The following is a 23,235-nucleotide window of genomic DNA, read 5'->3' as shown; positions in this document are numbered from 1 at the left end:
TTTGGAATCTCCTAGACGTAATTTTGTTCAACAAAACATAAAACATCACTATAAGTAGCAACTAAATTTACAAGCAATGGAATAATGTGGGCCTGATTTACAAAAGCATTTACACTGGCGCAATCTCGCTGAAAAACCGTTTGTAAACCAGGCCCCACAACGTTTTTGACCGTGACGACGCCCTCCCCCACGCCCCTCCCAATAAGGTAGCCCAAATGCAATGATCCTCGACAACTCTCACAATCCGATGCTTTTGTTTGTAGTTAAATTACATCGCATTTAAGGGCATTACAGACAAAGTAGACACGTTTGTGCTCAACACTAAGTAGAACGCGATGACAGCTCAAGAATTACCAGGGCAGTTCCTAAAAATGCGCAGTTCCAGCTATCACTTCCGGGTGAAGTACTTTTCATAACTGTGCTTCAGGTGGCAGACAGGCAATTCAACAATGCAGCCGTTTGGAAAGTATCTGCATACACCTCTTGATACGAATAAAGAGACCCACACATTCGTAACAGGCAATAAAGCGCAGCTTGTCTTTTTTTTGGCATTAGACCTATAGTACATGCTTTTAGATGGTCATCCACTCGCAGAAACGACCTATGATTGCCACTATTGTCAATAACACTAGTAATGTACATGGCTTCATGCTGCTGCTAACGCAAGAGTTCATGTTATTGGACAGTAGATGGCGCCGCAGCACAGCATTTGGTACTCACCCGATCCGTGCTGCTGCCGCAGGATGGCTGCCTTGCCTGGCGCGGGGGAGGCAGAGGAGGTGGCTGCGGCGGTGCTGGAGGCGTCCCTGGCAGGCTCGGGCCGTTTGCCGCCTCGGGCCGGCTCTGGGGTGGCTCTGCCGCCGCTGCTGGCGCGACGCGGCCCGCTGCTCTGGATGTGTGAGACGGCCTCGGCGGCCTGCATGTCCGGCGGGGAGAACCGGCCGACCACCCTCAGCATGGCCTGCGCCTTATGCTCCTGTGTGTCGTCGTCGCTGTAGTCCGCCACACGACATTCGTACACCCCCTCATCTTGCCTGCGCACCCCGGAGAGCCGCAGCCGGTGCGAGATGTCGTTACCCTGGACTCGCACAGTCTGCCAAGATAAAGACAATGTTATGTCCAACTTTACAAAGTCTCACTTAACATACAGTCGGAAGTAACACATGCATGATTATGTCCAACAGTGACTGCCACGATGACCAACAGACGTATGCAAGGTCAAACAAACATGGCTGTAGTTCCACGGTGAATGAGTGATGCCTTTAATCACATCAGCTTAACACGCGCGGAATAGTGCAGTATGTCGCTACGACTGCTGGCACATACATACTCCGGTATTACCACCCACCTTTGACATGGTAGCAGTCTGTTATTTACAAGAGCAGGCGCACAAGGTACAAGGAGTGTATGGGTCGTCCAACACAGGCCATACCCCAGCGTCTCTACAACCTGGCCACCTTGTAGTTGACCAGCATGTTGTCCCACAATGCCTCTCACAGGTGACACACTATATTTTTTCTACGCTACCCCTTGGCTGTGACTCCATGCTATGTTATTACTGTTCTAGATCCCTGCGGTGAGACATTCTGTGCCGATAACTCAATCTTCCCGCGTATATGTGCAGTGTGGGTGTGTGTGAGAGAGAGAGCTCTCACAAATGTTCAGACTCTACCACACACACACACACACACACAGGGCCTCATCACGAGTTGGGCGGTAACGCCGGCGCTAATAGCGCTGGCGTTATTAGCCCTACCGCCAAACCCACCGGTGCTATTAGTGCCGGATCACGGGTTTGGCTGAACGGATATTGCCCATTCCCCATTGAGCCCATTCGGGAATTCCCCATTCCCCGTTGGGCTCAATGGGGAAATTTCGCACTTTTACCGCCAGCAGATTTCCCGCAGGTGGTAAAGGTGCCGAAAATCAGCAAATTCTCGGCGGATTTCCGTCAACCAAAGCCGTGATTTGGCAGCCCCTTAAATGCGGCGGTAACAGCACTACCGCCGCATTTAAGGGCTACCACCAAACTCGTGATTAGGTCCACACTCTTTTATCACAGTTTAGACTTGCAAGGAGCATATAGTTGCTTAACATGTGTCACATTTCCAAGAAGCATATGCTGTGTTATTTCTGCACTCTACCTTCACTAGAGAATACTTTTAATTGTTCCCAGAGGCCTGCCGCACAGAGTGATTACATTATAGATCACACTAATACGTTCAGATTCTTACAAGAGAGGCCCGCTTCCATAAGCGTGCTCCTGGGAGCAAGAGCAGAGCCTGTAGCAGTGCCATCCATGCATTTCATTAAGAACAGACATTGGGGCCGAGTAACAAAGCTTTGTCACAAGAAGAGACCAGACTAACATTTGGAAAAGGCTGGAATGTGTAGGCATGAGCAGCCGATGTAGGAAGCGTGTGGTACATAAGTAGAAGTGACTGGTGCCTGTGTGCTGCAAATGCATGCATTATGTACACACCCAAGATGTGAATGCACATTGAAAGATGGGTTCACCCAGAGGAGTGTTTAAGAATTTGCCAGGCGCAGGCAATGTTAATTGAGGCATGTACCCCCAAAGGAGTATATGGCATGGAGGGATTGCTGAATAACGAATCAAGAACAAACTGGTGGAGCGCTTTTACAGGCCCCGCGCTCTGGAATGACCTTCCTCCATCCCTCCAAGAGGAACCATCCTATCCTGTCTTTAGGAAAACACTGAAAACTGTGCTGTTCAACTAATATGTATAAATCCTGCTGTAACCATCTACGCTCTTTTTCTACTTTATTGGTATGGTCTAGTGCCATGAAATCTCTGGGTCTGGGCGCTATCAACAAATTAAATACATGAAATAAATAAACAATTTAATCCTGCGTTTTCTGAAACAATGAACTTGAAATATGCTGTGTTTCATTGTAGTTTGTTGACTTGAGGCATTGAACTGTACATTCAGTTGGTTCCTGGCTCCCCAACGCAAGATGACTACAATGACAGAATTCCTAGCACTAATGGAAATGTCAGCAAACCATGTGCACCTCGACTGTCATCCTGATTATAGACTGAGACAAAAGCAAGTCGGAGGAGGACATCACTGGTGGGGCGTCAGAATAGATGTGTGGATCAGAGTGCACCTGTCACCCACCTCAAATACCCCTCGAGGCCTGTACTCAGCTGATGGCAATTGTTTCTGTGCTGCTTGACAGGCTGCTGCTCAACTGGAAGCATTTGGAACATGGTCTGTACCAGATATTAATGGATTAAGGCGCTATATAAAACAATAAATACAAATAAATACAAATTAAAGGCTTTTTTTCTGATTGTTTGAAAGGTGGTTCCTAATGAAATCCATATGGTGATTGAGACTTGTCGATCTTTCTTGATATACCAAGTTATTGCCTGAGGCCAAGCTAAGGACAATACGTTGGGGAAGGATGCTATCCCAAGCAATACTGATCTCTACTCAGGCCTACAAGAATATTAGCACTTTGTGATAAAACAAAATCAAATAATGTATGCAATGTCGGCTGTAAGCCCCCTGCTGAAGTTTGTAAATTTGGAATGATGTCAATCAGTGCTGCAAATGAGAATCATTTACTGGGGGAACTGTCACCTCTTTGGAGGGGCGGGGCTATGGAAAAGAAGGGACGGGGCCAAGTGGCGTGGGCCCCAGCTGTGTTGAACATCATAATGTCCACAATTTTAAATGTTAAACATGTCTTATGGTGATTCAGTAAGAAACCCTTTAAAGCAAATAATGGGCTCTTCTGTTTTGATTGGTCTCAATATTTACCCTAATAAAGAGATGGCTGTAAATTGCCAGACATATATAGCAGTTCGGACAGCTACATAACTGCATTTGGCTTTGGTAGTTTCTGCATTCTTCCAATACCTGCTGTGAAACTAGAAAAACACACTGGGCCAAATTCATGCAATTAATTGCGTGTAAAATAGGGTACTTGCGCACCATTACGGGGAGTTTGCGAGCCCGTGAGGGCCTTGCTTGAGAGTACACACACACATATACAACAAACGGGGTACTGGTAACGCAGGGGACGGCCCATGAAAACTCATAGGGAGTTAAGTCCTGTATGGGTCCTATTCCCGAAAAAACCTCATTGGTTATATAGAACACTACACCTATTTGTATATTTCAAAGTCATAACCTCACATGACAATTGAGTTTTGTGTAAGATAAAAAACATATTTAATACAAGATATTTGTACATACAATTAAGTCAAACATGTAATACACATACATAACAATAAGTGAAATCATATATTAACTGGTTGAAGCCATATACTACACATCTATATAACAATAGGTGAAATCATTGAAGCCATATATTAACTGTCAAATCAACACTTTTAACCAAACAAGGCCAAAGGGCAAAAGAACAAAAGAAAAAAGAAAAGGGAAGATGCCGGACCAAAGCCGGACATAAGTAGGAGTTCTTAAATTGTTTTTAAGCTTACACTATTACTTAAAAACAATAAGAGTTCCTAGAATACATATTCCTTTGAAAATGAAATCCCAGGTTGAAAATATTAGGGAGCTGGGATTGGGTCTGCCAACGCATCAGAGGGGAGTTTTCAGAACCCAAAGTAATAAATGACACTGCTGCGTGTCCTTAGCAAATAAAGCACAAGGGGCAGGGTTCGAGACCCAAAATGGGTGAGGCGTGTTAGTTAAGAGCCTCCAATGTCCTCTGATCAAGAAAGTGCGTTTCGGCGGTGGTAACAGTGCGGAGAAAGTGGAATCTTCACAGTTGAAAGACTGTTCCGCCTTCGTCAGGGCAATAAGTAGCAAGACCGGTAATGCAAAATAACTTGCAGTCCTCTACTCCCAGTGAGCACAGACGGTGACACTCATGCTGACCTGGACGCTGTGATCACGTAACAGGATGATTATCTTTAGCTGCCAAACTGTCCTCTTGTCGACTTTTTGAAGCTGCTCGATTATTATCTTGCCCAGACACCCGTGTTTGTTTACGAGCTAGCCATCGTTTACATTGATGATTCCCAGAACTCTCAATGCTGCCAAAATTACTCGGGAATTCCGATCCATTCAGGGGGCTCCAGAAAGAAAATCTCCATGTTCTGTTCACGCACAGCTTGGGCGTGGCTTGTGCAGAGGGCTGGGAAGGGGGGGCAGAACACCAGAAATAGGGAAGAACATGTGAAAAAGAGGGCGTTCGGAGGGCCGGCCTGCAGGCAGCTCGCACTCCCACAACTGTGCGGCACGAGGTAACCACTCCGCTATTTGCGGCATGGCTTCGTCCAAACTCCAGCCTGGTCAATGGAGTAATTACCGGTCCATTCTGAGGTCGGAGGGACTGGTAATTCCCCATTCACCAGGGCCATTCCGCATTCCCATTTGAGCCCCCATAGGGCTCAATGGGAAGGGGGAAGGCGTCAATAACGGTACCGTAAATTACGGTACCGTTATTGACCCCGGAGTCCCTTTGCGGGTCCCGTCCGGACTCTCAAAGGGAACTCGTAGTAGGGCGGTAAGGGTTTAACGGCACCGGTCTCGTTACTGGTGACAGTTAACCCTTACCGCCCTACTTGGAATGAGGCCCATATTCATGGATTCGATCGCGGAACCTCTCAGCCAGGAAAGGGCTACGTAAGTCCCTCATACGATTTGCCACCCGAAGGCAGGCATAAATACACTTGCGCATAGGATCAGCAGCATGGATTAGGGGGGTTGCATGTTGGATTTTGGGTCGAGTATACGCAACCAGGGTTTCAAACTTACTTAGCAGCGCGCGTAAGCAGTGTAGCCGGGTGCCGAACAGTTTACAGGGGTTCGTTTGCACACCAATTTTCTGAGTTTAGACCAAGTTACAATTTTTGATACGCAGTATGTTGCAGTGCCACTGAACAGTTACGGGGGACCCTGTGCAGGGTCCCCGACATGCAGGTCTGCTTGCGGGTGATCCCACAAACTGTTTGAAGGGTGTGTCTATTCGCGCCCGGGGGAGCATGCAAAGGTGGCTGATCTGGCTGTTTATGCTTTGCGTGTGGGCATGACGGGGGTGTTCCGGCCGGGACTTGCGAACATGGTTACTTTGCGCAAATAATTCCATGAATGTGCAGCACATGCATTTTATTATTTGTGCACAGGCTCATGCAGTGTGCCTCTTGGCACGCGGTACTTGCAGGATTTCTGTGCACATTTCCATGAATTGGGCCCACTGTGATTCTGGGCAAGTGCCTTGCCTACCCTTGCCTTGGATACTACCTCTGTTACGATTTATTCAGGCCAGGTAAATGAGTGGACATGTTCAGGCTCAGCACCTGCAGGCTCTTGGTGAGTACATTTCCTGGAGGTTGTGTTGACATCTTTCTGAATGCAATGTGGTCCATTAGAAAACAAAGGTGCAGCCTGTTGCAGCGCAGGGGGCGCATGGATGTTAATATGGAGGTGGAGGGGGTACATTCATTCAAACGTTAGGCATCATCTTGGGACACGTTCACTGGGGCAGGGGTAGTTCTGGAGGAACAGGAAAATACTGTAGTACAAATGTGGGCAGATATATCAGGGATGGGCTCGGGCGGCTTAGCGTCCTGGATAACAAGGGAGCAGACAAGGTAACGATAATGTTGCTTGTCACTTCTTTCGGGTGTTAGCTCAAATGTACTTAACCCATTCCACCCTGCATTAAGGTACCACAGACACTGGCAAAACGCACAGTTGAAGTAGCACTACATGGACCAGAAAGTGTGCGTCACGAAGCAAGACGAGCCGCAAGCTAAGTAATTCCGAAACACCACACGCAGACACAGAAAAAAAAGAATAGCGTTATAGCAGGCATGAGCAACCTGCGCTTCAATGAGCAGACTGCTTTCAGAAGCGCTCTGTGCTGAGTCTTCTGAACAGTGCCAGATTAAACCCTGAAGAAACCCCTGGATAGTCAAACTGTTGCCTCCCCCACTCGCAAATTATCTCCTAATAAGCGTTTAATTTTCCACACCGCTTTATTATGATCCGTTGTTGCAGGGCCCCTAAAAGGTGTGGGCCCATTGGCTGGTGCCTACTTGGCCTATTGGATAATCCGGCACTACTTCTGAAAGCGGTCTGCTCGTTGAGGTGTGAGATCTGGGAGAGTAAGGCCCTGGGCCTGCGGGACCGAGTGGCACTCCGACAAGACATTTTCTGCTGGAGCCCTGCTCTGTCTTGTTCCGGCCAATTCCCTGCAGTGATGTTAATAATAGAGATCATTGACTCCATTCAGATTGTTTTAGACAAAGGTCAATAATGACTTCTATGTCCTACTCATATTTAAGGGCGTCTATTTCATGAATTAGGATTTCTGGACAACAGCCCAGTTTACCATTTCAAAATTGCCTCACCACCATTCCTCCTGCTGTGAGAGGTTTTAAAAAGTGGAATATGGGTTTAAACGGAAAAGTGTTAAAACAATTTGACAGGAGCGGGCAATGCTAATTGAGGCATGTGCCATCAAAGGTGCAAATGGCATTGAGGGATTGCTGGTTCATGAATCCACAGTAAACAATGTACTCTTCTGTTTTCTGGCTGTATATTAGTCCTGTTTTCAAAGGGCTTAACTAACTGTTGGTGAGTGGATTGCTCACATGTTAAGTGCTTACCTCTTCGACGTGCCCACCAAGTACTTTACAAGTTGAAATTCCGAAGGGGCCATGTCAGCCCTTCATCCCTCTAAAGTTGATAACATGTGTACCATTACATTGGGTAAAACAATAACAGCAGCTACTGCAGTGCTTAGAAGTGGGGGCAAACTGTCACAGAGAGCTCTATAAAAGCCTGATGTTAATACTGTTATTATAGTAATTTTGGCATTTTACATGGTAGTGAGGTAATGATCATTTATTTTCTATTTTTGTTCCTAAAAGTGGGCCAAATACCAATTTGACAAACTTTTTTTGTATGTGTCTAAAAAAGGAAAGTGTGGTAAAACAATGAGCACATATGAGTGACTTGCACCATGCAACGTTGGCTGGAATGTTCATTTAATACACTTGGAAGAAGTATACATTTTACAGCTGTCGTGCTCCATTGCTGTTTATTAGGTTGAGGAATTGAACTCTACATTTGGGTTGCTGCCTGTCTCCATGAGATGACGTTTGGCAGAATGCATAGCACCAGTGGAAATGATTCTTGCCCACCTGCAGGTAGACAGACATTCATGTTTTCAAGAGGCAAGCACATGTTTGGGGACGGTCCCCATTGGTCTGGTGAATAGAGCTGGGAACCAGAGTGTGCCATCTAGTGTATTTTGTTTGCACTTAGCTATGTGGAATTTGATTGCTCACAGTCTGCAGCATGATCGGTGGTGAAAATGATTCTGTTTTAATGAATTACATGCACTTTAATAGACACATGACTGCAAGTGTAATGTACAAACACAATCCCTGGAACTGTATTTGAGTTGGCAACTATGTACATCACATAGGAATACTGTAAACATGTTGTAATTGGTTTGTAACCTTTTATAGATGTGTGATTCAGACCCTTTAAGTAAACATAGACTAACATTGCTCAATTTCTTTTTCTATTTCAGTGCACCTTAGCCTCTTATTTAGGACAGTGCACTAAATGTGGCGTCATTGCTCCAGATAAGATTTTGAAGTGCGAGTATTTCACTCCCTATTTTTTAAAGTTGGGAGTAAAATCATTTTTTTGAGGGTAAATATGTGAGTGCATTTCCCAATGGGAGTATTTTATAAGCGAGTAAACATATGTCTTAACTGGAAAACAGAAATGTTTTTGTAATAATTATTTCTTTCCACCTAGTGCTTACTTTTTCCGATCAGGCTTTAATAATAGCTGTTTCTTTCTGTGCACTACTGGCCCACATATTTGCATGGATCTGTGTGGGTGAAAGCAGGGGCACAAGGTCCTTCCTGTCTGCATCCTATTTTTTGTTGGGAATATTTTGACTCCCTATTTTTATTTTTTGGGAAAATTTGCTGATTTTAACGGAGGAAAAGTGGCTGACAGACCCCTTATCTGCAGGGCTGCATGGCGTTATTGCACACATAATCACCATCATAAGGTACAGAGCCAAATCTCTTGTAGAAGCCGACCTCTGTATTATTACCACAATCGATTTGTATTTATTTTATTTGTATAGCGCAAACCAGGCCCGGAGGCTACCGGGCGCATACTTCAAACAGTAGTTACAACATTGCAGGAGCATAGTACAAAACATAGGAATATAAGAACAGTGCAGGTTCGTCAGGCATACATAACAAAACTGGAAAGTCGGCTATTCAGTAAGACAATTGGTCATTTGAGGCTGCTAGCCAAGTCGGTTGTATGTGATTTTACCAAACACAATTACAGAGTGGTACATTTAATCATGGGAAAAACACAGAAAACACAGATTTAAAAAATATATATATATTTGGGGGTCCCCCCAAGTCCACTGATTTTCCACCCTTATCACATCACCCTAACCGCATCCCGACCCATTTTAATCCCTTACCCCACTTCCCTTTATATATTTAATTAATGTTTTCAGTGTTTTTCAGTGTTATTGTCTGCTCTGTTATGTACCACTTTGTAATGTTTGCGTTACAATTACTGCATAACATGTAAGTCCTCAAAAAGCGTGTGATATTATTTCCACCCTCAAGTCCTGAGATAAGACTTTGGAGCAGATGTTGAGATTCCTGAAGCACCTCTGAGATGCCTTTGAGATAATGTTTGTGAATCATGTTTGCACTTAAGCATCTTAGGGAAGCTCCAGGCATTTGCAGACTTGCTCCAGTTTTAGGCTGTGTCAATCAGGCATAAGGTGCAAATCTGAGAGGCCCACAGGCATCTCATCATTTGCTGTACTGTAAATGTTTGTGAATCAGGCCCTTCATTTTTACCACACTCAAGCATGGACAGAGCAAAACCACTACATGAGTGAGTCAAAGCCAGAGGCAGTAACCTTTGGCACCCTTTACATCAACACCTTACCTTTAGCTTTGGTGGCAAGTACCCATGCTGTGATTACCACCTGGCTAGGGTGAGGAAGCCCTGGCTTTTTTGATTTTTATGAATAACATCATGTGGGTAATTCAACTAAGAAAGGATGACCTGCAAACCAGGTCCCCCTTTCCTAACTCCATGCCAAACGCATAGTGTACACTTGTGAACTGCTGGATCAGTACCCTGATCTGTAGCACCTGCTCTCCAGTGGCACAGAGCAGGTTCAGGGGTCAGAGGTGACCAGCTGCAGCGACAACAAGTCTCTGCTGCACAGGGGCTGCAATTAAACACACACCGCTGTTCACAAAACCACATAACTATTAGAGTTGCTATCCTGGTGGCAGTTGTAAACTTTCAATATAAACCCAACCCAAGTTTAAGGTATGGTGGCTAGAATCTTTCTTAATTATCCAAGCCATAAGAATCTGATATCTTACATGTGTCAGCACTGTAAGCCCAGCTCAGCTGCTGAAGGCTTATGTGCATTCTGGTCAGATTGGAGACTGGATGGCTAGGCCTTCCCTTTGATCATTTGTGAATCCGGGAAATACCTCTGTCCAGTGAGCCACCCTCCCAGCAGGAGGTAGCTTGGCAAGCAGGAATGAAAGGACACACCCATCCCAAAAGCACTTGCCTCACAATCAGGTGCTGCATACCAGAAGGGTCTTTGATGCTATTGACAAGGGAAGGGACAGGGTTACTGTAGACAGAGGGAGCTCCACACATATGTGGAAAGAGTACCCCATCTTGTTTCTCTCTGAACTCTCTATTCCTTTCTGTCCCCTCCACTTTCTTTTATCACAAAGCCCTTTGGGTATGATGTCAGAAGACAAAGTCCACTTTTTCCAAAGACATGGATTGGACCCCTAACGCAGGCTTGATTGAGTCCAATCACCTGTTGGCTTTTTTTTTATAAAGAAGGGGTCTCCCACTTCCTCTCTGATTCATATGTGAACTTCTGCCTTGAACAATAATTTGTTTGGCACCTGTTGGGAGAGCAGTCCTTTCCAATGTCCTTCATTTGTGAGGTGAAGACAGGTAGTCAAAGACAGAGGTAAGCTTTACTCCGTAAATGTCCCCAGGGCACTTTGGATGTTACCTGCCGCTGGAGCAAAACCTGCATCTCTGCCTGCAACAATGCTGCCCAGGACCTCACCATGCTGAAGGACACCTGTTTGGGAGCCAGAGACCGTGGAGTAAAACTGATGGCACAGAAGGGCCAAGACAGCCAGGATTCCTGCAACTTCATCGCCAAACCTCTGTGAACAGTGATTCGGGGCAGGGCCCATCCGACCCCGTTCAAACCATCATGACCCTCCAGGAGCTGCCTTTGGCAATCGCTGACATTTGAAATGCTGTCCTGCATGCTCGAGACAGTTCGCCGCCACACCTCACCAGATGAAAGGTGTCATGGCCTCTGCTATACGAAAGATGCACCTCTGCATCTACAATGCTAAAAGTACCATGCAAACTGGTGGCCTTTATTTATTTATTTATTGAACAGTCGTAAGGTGCTTATACAGCAGTAAGTGTTTCCAGGCACCACAAGACAAGGAGGAGGAGGGAACAAAGAGGATAATAACGGTCCTACTAGTCCTTGTGAGTTTCAGAATGTGCAAGTGCAGCAACAGGACGTGAAGGGGGAGGAGGGGAAGAACCGGGAGAAGGAGAAGTTAAGGGGAGGGGGAGAGGGATTGTTGGGTGTCTTGACCCACGTGCAAGCTATCATGCTACAACAATTGGTGCTGTGGGCTTAGAAAATTCAAGATGGCGGGAAACCCACATGTGCGCCGAAATCCAGGAAAGCTGCGCAGTTTGTGCGCACACCAAAATGGTTGCCTCACTTGCCACCCACCAGTGCGAGAATGATAGGCCGGGTTGCCATGAGGGAAATGGGTTGCCAAAGGAAAAACAGTAGCGCCGGTTAGCTTCAAAGCGCTTTAAAACCACCCTGTGTTTCTCTGAAGGCAGGCTCAAAATGTCTATTTTAAACATTGCAACACATCTAAAAACTCACTGGACACCAGCAGACATTTGGTAGAATGGAGTGTTGTGTGCCTACAAAATCTGGGAAATGAAGAGCCCAAAACAATGCTTATAACAAAACTGCTATGGAGTCAGCAGTTTAAGTTGCACTGGATTTAAAGACACTAAAATCGAAAAATGTTTAGATTAAATGAGTGACCTATGTTTGGTGTCACATGCCTTTGTAACTGTTGAAATGTCATAGTTTTGCACTTAGAATCAGCATTCTAGCTGCATGTGTAAAATTGCAAGTTAATTTAAAAAGAAAAAAAAAAACATGACAGTTAGCTGAAAGTCTGGCTTAAGGAACTTGATTCTGCTTGACAGCTACCCCCATCAGGAGTGAAACTTGAGTCACAACTGTGTTCCCAGGCCTATCTGCCTTTTGCTGGCCACACTAAGGATATACCATCTCTCTGATAATTGAATTAAGGGGAGCCCCCTACAGAATACAGGAGCTCTGAACAATGTAACCCCCTTCACCCAGGCAGATGGTTTATGGCAGGAGTCGTAAATGGTCGTAAAAAGTGGCTTCCTCCTGAAGGAAAGGGGAGGAGCACTGCCTGTGAGAGCAAGCTGGCTTGGCAGAACTGGAAAAACCAGAAATTCAACCTTGTGCTGAGGGTAAACCACACCCCTTTGGGGCCAGAACATAACTCTAAAAAGATGAATAACTCATAGTACGGACTTGTGAAAATTATTTAAATGATACCATAATTCTTGTGATTTTTCTGCCCACATTTTAAGACGTGCTAGGACCCGGTGGTATGTTCAGGGGGGTGTTAGCGGAAAAGTGGATATTACTCTAAATGTGTGCATGTTAAAAATCTGAAACTTCATCAGTTAATGTCCATACTCCTTGCGCACATGTGTGTAAAATTGGGTTAATGTCAGAAATTGCAAAGTCAGTTAAAAAGTGAAATAAGTGCCATTTCTGAATGCAAGCCCCCAGGAAGTGCAGAGTTTGGACAGGGTATATCTCCTGTGATATGTGATGTGTTCATGTAATTTTAAACCAATGTTTACCTGTGCAAATATGTCTTTTGTTATCAAATCTAGATTTGTGTGCAATTTGACTGGGGAGTGTCCTCTCTGCAAGCCATAAAATGACATCACGCTGACACACACTTCCTTCCCCAATCAAGGGAGAAATGGAAGTTTGACCAATGGAAGTGGAGAGGGGTAGGGTCTAGTGATGCTGCATACACACCCACTTGCAAAAACACATAAAAGCAGAGAGACAGGACAGATAGGGACTCTTTCAAATCCATTTGCAGCTGGAAGCTCTGCCGGAAAATTCATACTTTACCTCATCAACTTTCAAAGAGCCAACACTTAGACTCCAAGATAAACAGAGACTTCAAATCCCTCAATCTCCAGAATCCAGAAGCAGTGCTGTACCCAGAGAGAGAGCAGAGCTGACCCAGACCCATGTTAGCAGTTCCAGAGACCAGACGCTGTGCCCAGAGACCGTCCGAAGTCCAGACCTGTTGACCAGATCGTGACAAAGCCGCCTTCCTGTTTAAAATCTCTTGTGAGTACTCAGCAAAACTCAGCACACATCTCTTAGTTAAAATCATACAATTCAATCCATTTTTAATCTAAGTAGAACTGCAGCTTAGCAATTGTGTTATCCTGCCATCATTTTTAAAACTGAAAAAGTGCTGCGTTTAAAATTTGCAAAACCAAAAACGACCTTTACTAAATCGCTCATATCTCCGCGACCGTTTGTCTTAGAGACTTGCAGTAACTTTCACCTGGAAGCTGAGATCCTAGGCTTTCTTAGGACCCCAAAACGATAGTGATAATCCTTGTAGTTCCTCTGTAATAGCGCTCGGCGCATTCGCGAATTTTACCGCGATTTGCAAATTTCTTCACGTGTAAAAAAATCCGCTGCTGCTTGCCTTCCATTTGCCAGAAATTCGTTTAACCTGCTAATCATTCCTGAATCATTGCAAGAGTGAGCCTGGACTAATATTAACTAGATACCACTCACCCTGAACCTCTGAAAGGGAATTAAAAGCATTTCCAGCATATTTCTCATCCATTGCTAGCACATATAAAAGCATTTGGGTCTGTGTTTTCAAAACTCCTATCTGTTTTCTTTAAGCATGCTTGGGGGGGATTGAACTGAATTACATTGATTGCATTTCTGAGAACTGTGTGCTTTCCTCCCATTTCCTTGCATTGCATAAAGAGGGGGGGAGTGAATAGCCAGAGAAAAGTGATTACATTGTTTGGTTGAAATCATATTGAGTATTTTCTGTACTGCATTCATTGAATATTGCATCCACCTGAGCTTACATAAAGCATTCTGTAGCACCTTCTTCTTTTGTTCCTATTCACCTGTGTGCTACCTTATCCATTTCATGTCAACTCCTTATTGATTATAGAGAAGCGTGTGGGTGCCAGATTCTCCGTTGTTAATCTTTATCATATCAGATTAAGTGTGCTATTCAATTATTAATTTATTATAAAGTTTGATATATATATCTATTGTTTAAATTATCAAATAAACCTTTTAACTTGCAAAACAGAACTACTTCTTGGCTCAGTGGGGCCAGGGGGATTCCAAGAGAGGGGTGTTATATAGGGGTAGTCATCCAGAACGCATGAACTGGACATAAAGATATATCAATAAGGGTTTTCATTCAGTATTCTAGACTAGGCGTTGACTTGGCTGTAGTGCTGAATTGAATCCTCTTACAAATTGGGGGCTCGGGCCGGACGTTTGGGTTAGATTTACCATTTGTGCAGATTAATACAGCGTGCCAGCTGACCAGATACACATATCCGGTCGGATCACCACGCTGTGTTACGCTGTAAAGCACTCCTCAAAAGGGACACTCCAAGAAAAGTTCTGTTCTGCAAAAATAAAATACAAACTTCTGTAAGTCAGGACAGAGACCAATCTCTAGAATGACGACCTTAGTAGACATGAAAATAGCCAGAGAGCACCTCTTGCATAAGCTATTTGTGAGAGGTGAAGGGACCGAACAGGGCCAGGATGCGTGGTTGCAGGCCATCACACAACAGGTCACTGAAACAGGGTCAGATATATATAGAGATCAGGGTCCCTTACATGTGGCCCTGAGTGGACTATATATGGCTCCTAAAGCCAAAGAGGAACACAATAAGATTGCCAGGATAGCAGCATACCTGTACCTATACATGGGAGACATGCAGGATAGATGTGCTGAAAGCCAAAATCTGGCAAATAGGCAACAGATGGCATTACAGAAGGCCCAATCTGATCTGGACTCTTCTGAGCAGAGGCTGCAGAGGAGCCAGGAGTCAGAAAATGACAGCAGACGGTACATCACTAAAATAAAGGAGGATATGGATATACTGCAACAGGAAAAGGCTGACCAGGATACTAGATTTCTGGCCCTGCAGAAGGAGCACCAAGACAGTTTGGACTCCTTACTGCAGAGCCAGAAAAAGCTGGAGCAACAATTAGACTTTAACAGGGCATGCACGGAGCAGGTAGCCACCCTGCAAAGTCATCTAGATAGAGTGAAGGTAGAGAGCAACAAGCTGATTTTGAAAGACCTGGATACCCAGGCAGAGTTTGATGAAGAACGCCAGAAAGCTGGTGCCTTTCAAAGGCAGAGGGATGACCTGGCGGCACAAATGCAGGCTCTTAGTCAGGAAAGAGACGCCTTAGGCCAGGAAGTCTGCCATTTAAAAAGGAAAATGGAAGAAAATCACCTGGCCCACCAGGGACTGGGTGACCTCCAAAAAGAACACCAGAACTTGTTAGAGCACACCAGGAGGGTGGAGGATGCTCTATCAAGAAAGGAGCAGGCCAATAGGGACACAGCTCAGGAGGTAACCCTCCTGCAGCAAAGACTGGCCCAGTGCTCCAGGACCAATCAGGAAACACAGAGAGAGAATGAGGCTCTCTGCCAGCACAATGATAGACTCCAACAACAGGTAGCGATGCAGGAGAGACTGATAGAGTCTAGTAAGGCCTTAACTGAGGAACTGAAGGCACAAATGCAGGCTCTTGCATTGCAACAGGGAGCAGGGGCGGATAGAGATGAGGTTCGCTGGGAAATGGAAACTCCGGAGCATAACCTCAGGAGCCCTAGCACCAGAGGCCCTCATACCTCTCAGTCCCTGGACTCTGCCACCCCCATGTCCCCTGGCGCACATGAGCACAGGGCCACAGGGATGGCAGATTACTATCCAACCAGAAGCATGGGGCTCATAGGCCAGTACCACCCAGGAATGGAGGGGCGGGCATCCGGGTATGGGCACCCAAGTACAGTACAGTTTAGTGGGGAACCCCAGGAGAATAGGCCCATTAAGGGCATCCTGAAAACCTCTGCCCAGTTAGGTCGGTGGGGGGGGTACCCATCAAATCCTGGCAGCAAGGAGGAATCTGAAGACTCCTCTGAACTGCGCAGGACACAGGAGACCAGGTCCCCACATTCTGCCAGCCATTCCCAGGCTCGCAGAATCCGGGAAAACCTGGAAGAGCAGACAGGAACCTCTGGGAGCAGTGCCTCTGAGTCCGAGGACGATTGGACCAGGGTTACCCGGACCAAAAAGGCCAATAAGGCAAAAAGGGCCTTGCTTAAGGACCCCTTAAAGCAGATTAAGGCGATCAGGAGCGTCATCACGCCTTACCATAAGAACGCTAAGTATTCTGTTTGGGAGCACTTAGAGTTGTTTGAGCAAATGATGGAGACTTTCCATTTGAAGGACAGCCAAAGCTGTATTCAATATGTAAAGTGGACCTTCTCCCCGGAATACTCCAGTTTCTTTGCGGGGCTGGAGGACCAAAATCATTTAAGATGGTCCACCTATAAGGCGGCCATCTTGAAACATTTTTCTGTTCACAGAAATCCTCAAGAGGCTCGCAAGGCAGCCTACAATTTGCAATGTGGGGAGGATCAGGCCCCACAAGAATTTGTGCAGGAGTTAAAGCGTGCTTTTGCACAGACCACAAGAAGGGTGCGCACGGATAGCAGAGAATTTATAAATACGTTTTTCCATGCCTTGCCCAAATATATCATGACCCAGCTCGTGAGGGATTTTCACGAGAAAAGATCTTTAGACTGGGTCATTGAACAGGCTACCCGGATCTATGAGGTGCAGAAACCGATAGATAGCAAAAGTAATGCCCAGAAAAACCCCAAAGCCAACAGCACCCCTGCTGCTGCCAAGGTGGCAGAGGTAAAGGTCACCCCCGTTTTGGATTTGGAGATGGGGGGGCCTAAAAACCTACCTGCACCTAATAATGCTAGGCCCAGAAGGTCCTCGGGCCAGTCACAGACAGGGAGCCAGGGAGGCAGCCCCACAAATGGGGTCCCTCGCTCTCCTGATTATGTAAGTCCCCGTTACAAGGGAAATCGACCCATCCTGGGTTATGTGTGGACTCCCCCAGCCCAAGGGGGGGGATCCAACCGAGCACCGAACCCAGGGAACTTCCCTCCTAACTTTCCACAGGAGGGCAGAAATTTACCAATCCCTGGGCAGAACTTTTTCCCCAGATATCCACCCGACTTTCAGCCCCAAAACCATCCATCCTTCTTTCCCCAATTCCCTGAGCCCAGACCACTGAATCCGGGAGAGGGGAGGCCAAGGGTGGAGGGGTACCCAAATCTTCCCAACCCGGGGTATTACCAGAGGAGGGATAGCTACCCATCCCGGGATCAGCCCAGGGGAGAAAACAGGGCCCCGTATCAGCCTGAGCGGGTTTCCCAGTTAGAGCGCCAGGTTCAAAACATGGCGCGGGATCTGGGTCACATACTGAGGGCTCAGCAGAACCCTCAGATCGGCATGCAGGCGCAGAACGCACCCAACTCTGGACCTGGTGCCCCAGAACAATGACGGGGGCAGCACCCCGATAACTCACCGGTTCCCAGCTTCCTTCCTCACTTGTAAACAGCCCCTGGAAACCCAGGAACCGGAAACAAAATCTCTTGCCCCTGAGAGTCTGCCTCCTAAGGAGCAGAGGGCGGGTAGGAGAAACAAAAGACCCAAACAGACTCAGTTTGAGGAGGAGGTACAGGTCTTCCAATTTGAGGGAGAGGGATCCTCAGAGGATCCTGGGAAAAGGATCTTCTCCTTCAGAGAGGGGGGAACTCCTCCCAAAGAAAAACGGGTCCCTAGGGATGCAAATCCAGACTGGGGAGATGTGGAGACTGAGCTACCGCCGCCCACCATCTCATCCCAGAACCAACCGCAAAAAAATCCCCTGGTTCAAACCCATCCTGGTGACTGCCTCCAAAAAGGGGGGGGCGGCCCAGAACCGGAGCCAGGGGAACCCACAATGGCTCTGATCTCCAGTTGCCAAATTTTTCTTTCAGATTCCCAAGGCTCTCCACAGAATTCTGCCCAAATCTCTTCGCTAGCGATGTCCAAAACCAGAAAATTAGCCCACCAGTTGTCCAAAAATGTACATTATCTGTGCCCCCTTGAGGAGAAGGAGGGAAGATACTATGCCCCGGTACAAGTACAGGGGCAGGGTACAATTTTGGCACTGGTGGACACTGGATCTCAAGCCACCCTTCTGTCCAGAAGGGCCTTTGATGAACTGAATGCAGGAAGGGGAGGGAATTACCAAATTCCTCTCACCTCTCTTCCTGGGCAACTCCAGAACTTTGACGGGAAGGAAATTCACGTCGAGGGGACGGCAGATTTGGACATAAAAATTGGGCGACATAAGTTGAAACACCCGGTCATAGTTGTGACCCCAGAGGGCACCCCTTGTTTACTAGGGAATGACCTCCTGAGAAGGTTGTCACACCTAATAGATTGCGTAAACAAGGTCCTCTGGACCCAGACTAGCCGACCAATAAAATTAAAACAGAGTGTCAACCATGTTAGTTTAGACGGCACCTGCCACATGGTTGAACAAAAATCTGACCAAGTAGAATTTCACTTCCAGAATTCCAGACGTGACAGTAATAGCAGTAGGACAACAGACTGGTGATGGGGGGTCCTCTCTATTTCTGAAAATCAACCTTCCTTCCAGTTTAAGGTGGTATTCCACGCTGGAAGGAAACACTCTGAAATTCTATACTAATCCACAATCAGAAACTCCCACTCCTATAGTCCAGAAAGATGTGAAATCAGCTCAAAGCCTAGCTGATATTCAGCAAATTGGGGAGCAGTTGTTCATCCCTGTTCAGTTAAATGATGGGAAGGACTCTGTTCTCGCTCGAGTGTGTGTGAACAACGGTAAGAGCTTCATCAGCGAAGCCATGTTTCGCCAACTCCCAAAAGATCCAGCCATTCCCAACTTCAAACTGATAGACAAATGGGAAATGGACCTGGAAGCACCTAATTCCAAACATCTCCTGCCAAGCAGGTGTATGCTCAAAATCTCCATTGGCAACAAGAGCATAGTCCACAATTGTTGGGTCGTGCGAGACGTCCCTGCCGCCTTTTACTTAGGCAGTGACATTCTCAATCGCTTTGCCATTAGTTTGGACCTAATAAACTTCAAAGCTTGGTCCCGATTAGCGGATAATCCCATGGGCTTTGATGATCCAGAAAAAGCATTTAGGTCAGCTCAATTGCTACCTTATGCGGTTGAAATTCAGGTTAAAGAGGAAGTCACCATCCCAGAAAGGACCCGACAATTCTCCCTGGAAGTGAAAGCTAAAAGAGGACAATATTTGCAAAACCCTGATGCTTACATACATCTAAATGCTTCTCTCCAACAGCAAGGGTTGGGGGTAAACCCAACTCCATTAGTCAACATAGAACATGACACCATTCCAATAGAGGTGGATAACAGCGACTTAAAGAGTATTACTCTAGCCGCAGGCACCATTGTTGGAATGGCGGTTGATGACCGACATTTTTCCATTGATTTAGGTAATGAACTGTTAGGACCAATCCCCAAGGACTGTTTTGACAGTGACAGTGAGGACCATACAACACCAGACAGGATTTTTACCTGGCATGGGGGGAACTTCCTGGTGTACACTTCTTGCCCCTATGGTAAGGAAGATGTGACTTGTGACTTCAGGAGGGATGAGGTGATTTTCCAGGTCCATGAGGGCTGCCTTTCCCACCTGAAGCCTCCGGTCCAAATCAGCACTCTGACCAGGAACTTCTCCACCCAGCTGGAGGAGGCCGCGGAGATAGCCAGACCAGAAGTCTTTCCAGGCTTCAGGCAGATGGTGGAAGAGAGAGTCAACCTAGCTGATGCCTGTGTGACTCTGGAACAAAAGCAAAAGTTGAAACAAGTTTTCTTGGATTTCCAAGATCTCTTTGCGGTAGACTCATATGACTGTGGTCGCACTGACATCCACACAACAACAATCCCCACGGACCCTGGCATGACCCCAGTGTTTGTGAAGCAATATCGCTTGCCTCTCGCATCCATGGAGTCCCTTACTGAAATAATTAAGAACCTTGAGTCCCGGGGAATAATCCGTCCAGTCCACAGCACCTTCAATAATCCGGTGCTGGGAATATTGAAGCCGAACGGCCAGTGGAGACTCTGTGCTGACCTCAGGGAGCTCAACAAACGGGTCCATACTTCCCGATGGTCTCTGCCCTACATTGACCAAGGGCTGGCCCAGATCCAGGGGTCACAGGTATTCACAGCAATAGACCTGACCAATGGATACTGGACTGTGCCTGTCAGTAAGGAGGACCAATACAAGCTGGCTTTTACCTTTGGGGGCCAGCAGTACACATGGACCCGGACTCCCTTCGGATACCTCAACTCCGGTAATGAGTTCAATATTTTCCTACATAAGGCCATGCCCGACCTGGGTGCGAGGGGTAACCTGGCTTATGTAGATGATGTCCTCATCAAAAGCTCAACTGTTGAGGAACACATAGCGGAGATCCGTTATGTTCTAACACAGTTGAGGGCCGCCGGAGCAAAACTTTCCTTTCAGAAAGCACAGTGGTGTAGAACCCGTGTTAATTTCTTGGGGCATGAGATTACTCCTCAGGGTCTCTGTCCCCAGGAAAAGAAAGTGGAAGCACTTCAGAAACTGAAAGTCCCCACAACTCTGCGGGAACTAAGGAGCCTCCTTGGACTGACTAATTACAGCAGAAAGTTCATTGAGGGCTACGCAGAGATCACCAGACCCCTGATTCATCTCCTGAAGGGGGGGTCAAGTGGGAATGGGGTCCAGAACAAGCCGAGGCGGTAAAACAACTCAAAAGAAGCCTCTCACAAGCGCCTTGCCTAGCTTACCCTGTCAGAAACAAGGAGTTCTTCCTGGAGACAGGGTTCTCTAATACGTGCTTGACGGCAGTATTATACCAAAAGCATGACAAGGTCAATAAAGTAATCTCCTATGCGAGCAAAACTTTATCCTCTGTGGAGGAAAAATTCAACGATTGTGAGAAGGCACTCCTGGCAACGGTGTGGGCATTGAAGAATTACCGCCCGTTTATCCAGGGGGAACACATCATAGTGGAGATTCCACACCAGCCTCTGCAATATCTCCAAAGTGACAGAATCCGGGCCGGAAATGTGAGTAATTCCCGAATTACTTCCTGGATTCTGTCAATGCAAGGCTTTCCTGTGGAGGTCCGATATGGCCAAAACAAGAAGAGTCCCCTCGCGCAAGGTCTGGCTGACTTGCATGATTGTGCCAGAGAAAACTGTCTCGAGGACGAAGGTCTAAAAATAAAGGACAACATGGAGGCATACCTTAATTCCCCCCACAAAGTCTTTGAAGAAGACAAGTGTGAGGGAATGCCCACTGTGTATGTGGATGGATGCTCTTACCATGTTGACAACGACGGGGAGAAAGAACTGGTGGCCGGCGTAGGGAATGCATGGGTGAATGAGTCCCCAGAACCCTCCGCTGGATACAAAATTGGTCCCCGAAGTAGTCAGGTGGCAGAATTGATGGCTGTGCATCAGGCCATCCTCACTGCTGTCCAGCATCAACTCCACGAACTGGTCATAATCACAGATTCGGATTATGTACGGAACGGGTTCGTGGAGCACCTGGTTAATTGGAAAACCAGAGGCATGTTATGTGCTAACAACAAACCCTTGAAACATGGGAAGTTGATCCAAAACATTGATGATCTGGTCACCTCGAATGTGATGACCATCTATTGGAAAAAGATCAAGGGTCATTCCAAAGTAGAGGGACCAGACAAAACTGGAAATGACTTAGCTGATCAGCTGGCCAAAACTGGGGCCATCCAAGGGGATCTGATTGAGATTGAGTCCCTGTTGGGGGAAATCCAGGTCACTGCTATCACTAGGTCCCAGACAAATGCTCACAACGACCTTTCAATTGCACAATGGAGTAAGGAGACCCCTGATGCTGATTTGATTACCGCTCAGAAGGGGGATCCAATAATTGGTAAATTTTACCAGCACCTTGAGGACCCTGAGAACTTTCCCCTGACGGATACCGATTACATTGGGAAAGAGGACCTAAGAGTGTTGATGAAGTGTCCAAAAATGTTCTGGATCCAAGATGGTTTGTTGGTAAGGAAATCCAAAGCTGGCCACGATCAGTGGGTGGTTCCTACCTCATTCCGAAGCCTGATGTTAAGTCACGCCCATGATGCGGCCACCGCCGGTCATAGGGGGTTTCACACAACACTGGAAATCTTAAGAGAGGTTGCATACTGGCCACACATGGGGCAGGACCTCGACCAATACTTGAAGGGGTGTCTTGTGTGTGCACAATTTCAGTCATCCTCCCTCACGCACCGTGCGCCTCTCCAAAAGAGGGGGATGACACTGCCATGGTCAGATTTACAAATCGACTTTGTAGGCCCCGTGATTCGCTCTGCTAGGGGGAATAAGTACATGTTGACTGTCACATGCTTGTTCACCAAGTGGGTGGAATGTCTCCCAGCCCAAAATTGCAAGGCAGAAACCGCAGCTGCCTTGATGATTAACCACATCTTTTCCCGTTTTGGTCTACCTCAAAGGATTGAGTCAGACAGAGGTAGCCACTTCACCAGTGAAGTAATGACAAAGATGTGGGAGATACTGGGGGTCAAAAGGAAGTTGCATATTGCTTATAGACCAGCTTCTTCTGGGGCCGTAGAGAGATATAACCGGACAATTGTGAGCATATTAAAGAAGTTTGTGGCAGATTCTGGGCCAAGTTGGGATATCCGATTACCTCTGGTCCTAATGGCCATCAGATCTACCCCTTCATCTGCAACCAAAATGTCACCATTTGAGTTGATGACTGGGCGCAAGATGGTGCTTCCTCAGCATTTGCTCTACAGGACCCAAGAGCAGACACTGATAAATGCCTCCACTACTCATGAGTAT

At 46.6% G+C, this 23,235-nt stretch overlaps 1 protein-coding gene across 1 annotated transcript in view; it reads right to left on the bottom strand.

The window, feature by feature from the left end:
- VSTM2B (V-set and transmembrane domain containing 2B) overlaps window positions 1–23,235 on the bottom strand; it is a 284,266-nt gene that overhangs the window by 221,594 nt on the left and 39,437 nt on the right. Inside the window, exon 4 of the mRNA XM_069607072.1 lies at window positions 721–1,093. Within this exon, the coding sequence (XP_069463173.1) occupies window positions 721–1,093 (373 nt within the window). The remainder of the gene's footprint in view (window positions 1–720; window positions 1,094–23,235) is intronic.

This window comes from Ambystoma mexicanum, chromosome 1p (genome assembly GCF_040938575.1).
Source record: "Ambystoma mexicanum isolate Mex_15411 chromosome 1p, UKY_AmexF1_1, whole genome shotgun sequence".
Classification (NCBI taxonomy): domain Eukaryota; kingdom Metazoa; phylum Chordata; class Amphibia; order Caudata; family Ambystomatidae; genus Ambystoma; species Ambystoma mexicanum.
The sequence above is the reverse complement of the archived record's forward strand: the minus strand, read 5'-3'. Positions and strand labels throughout refer to the sequence as shown.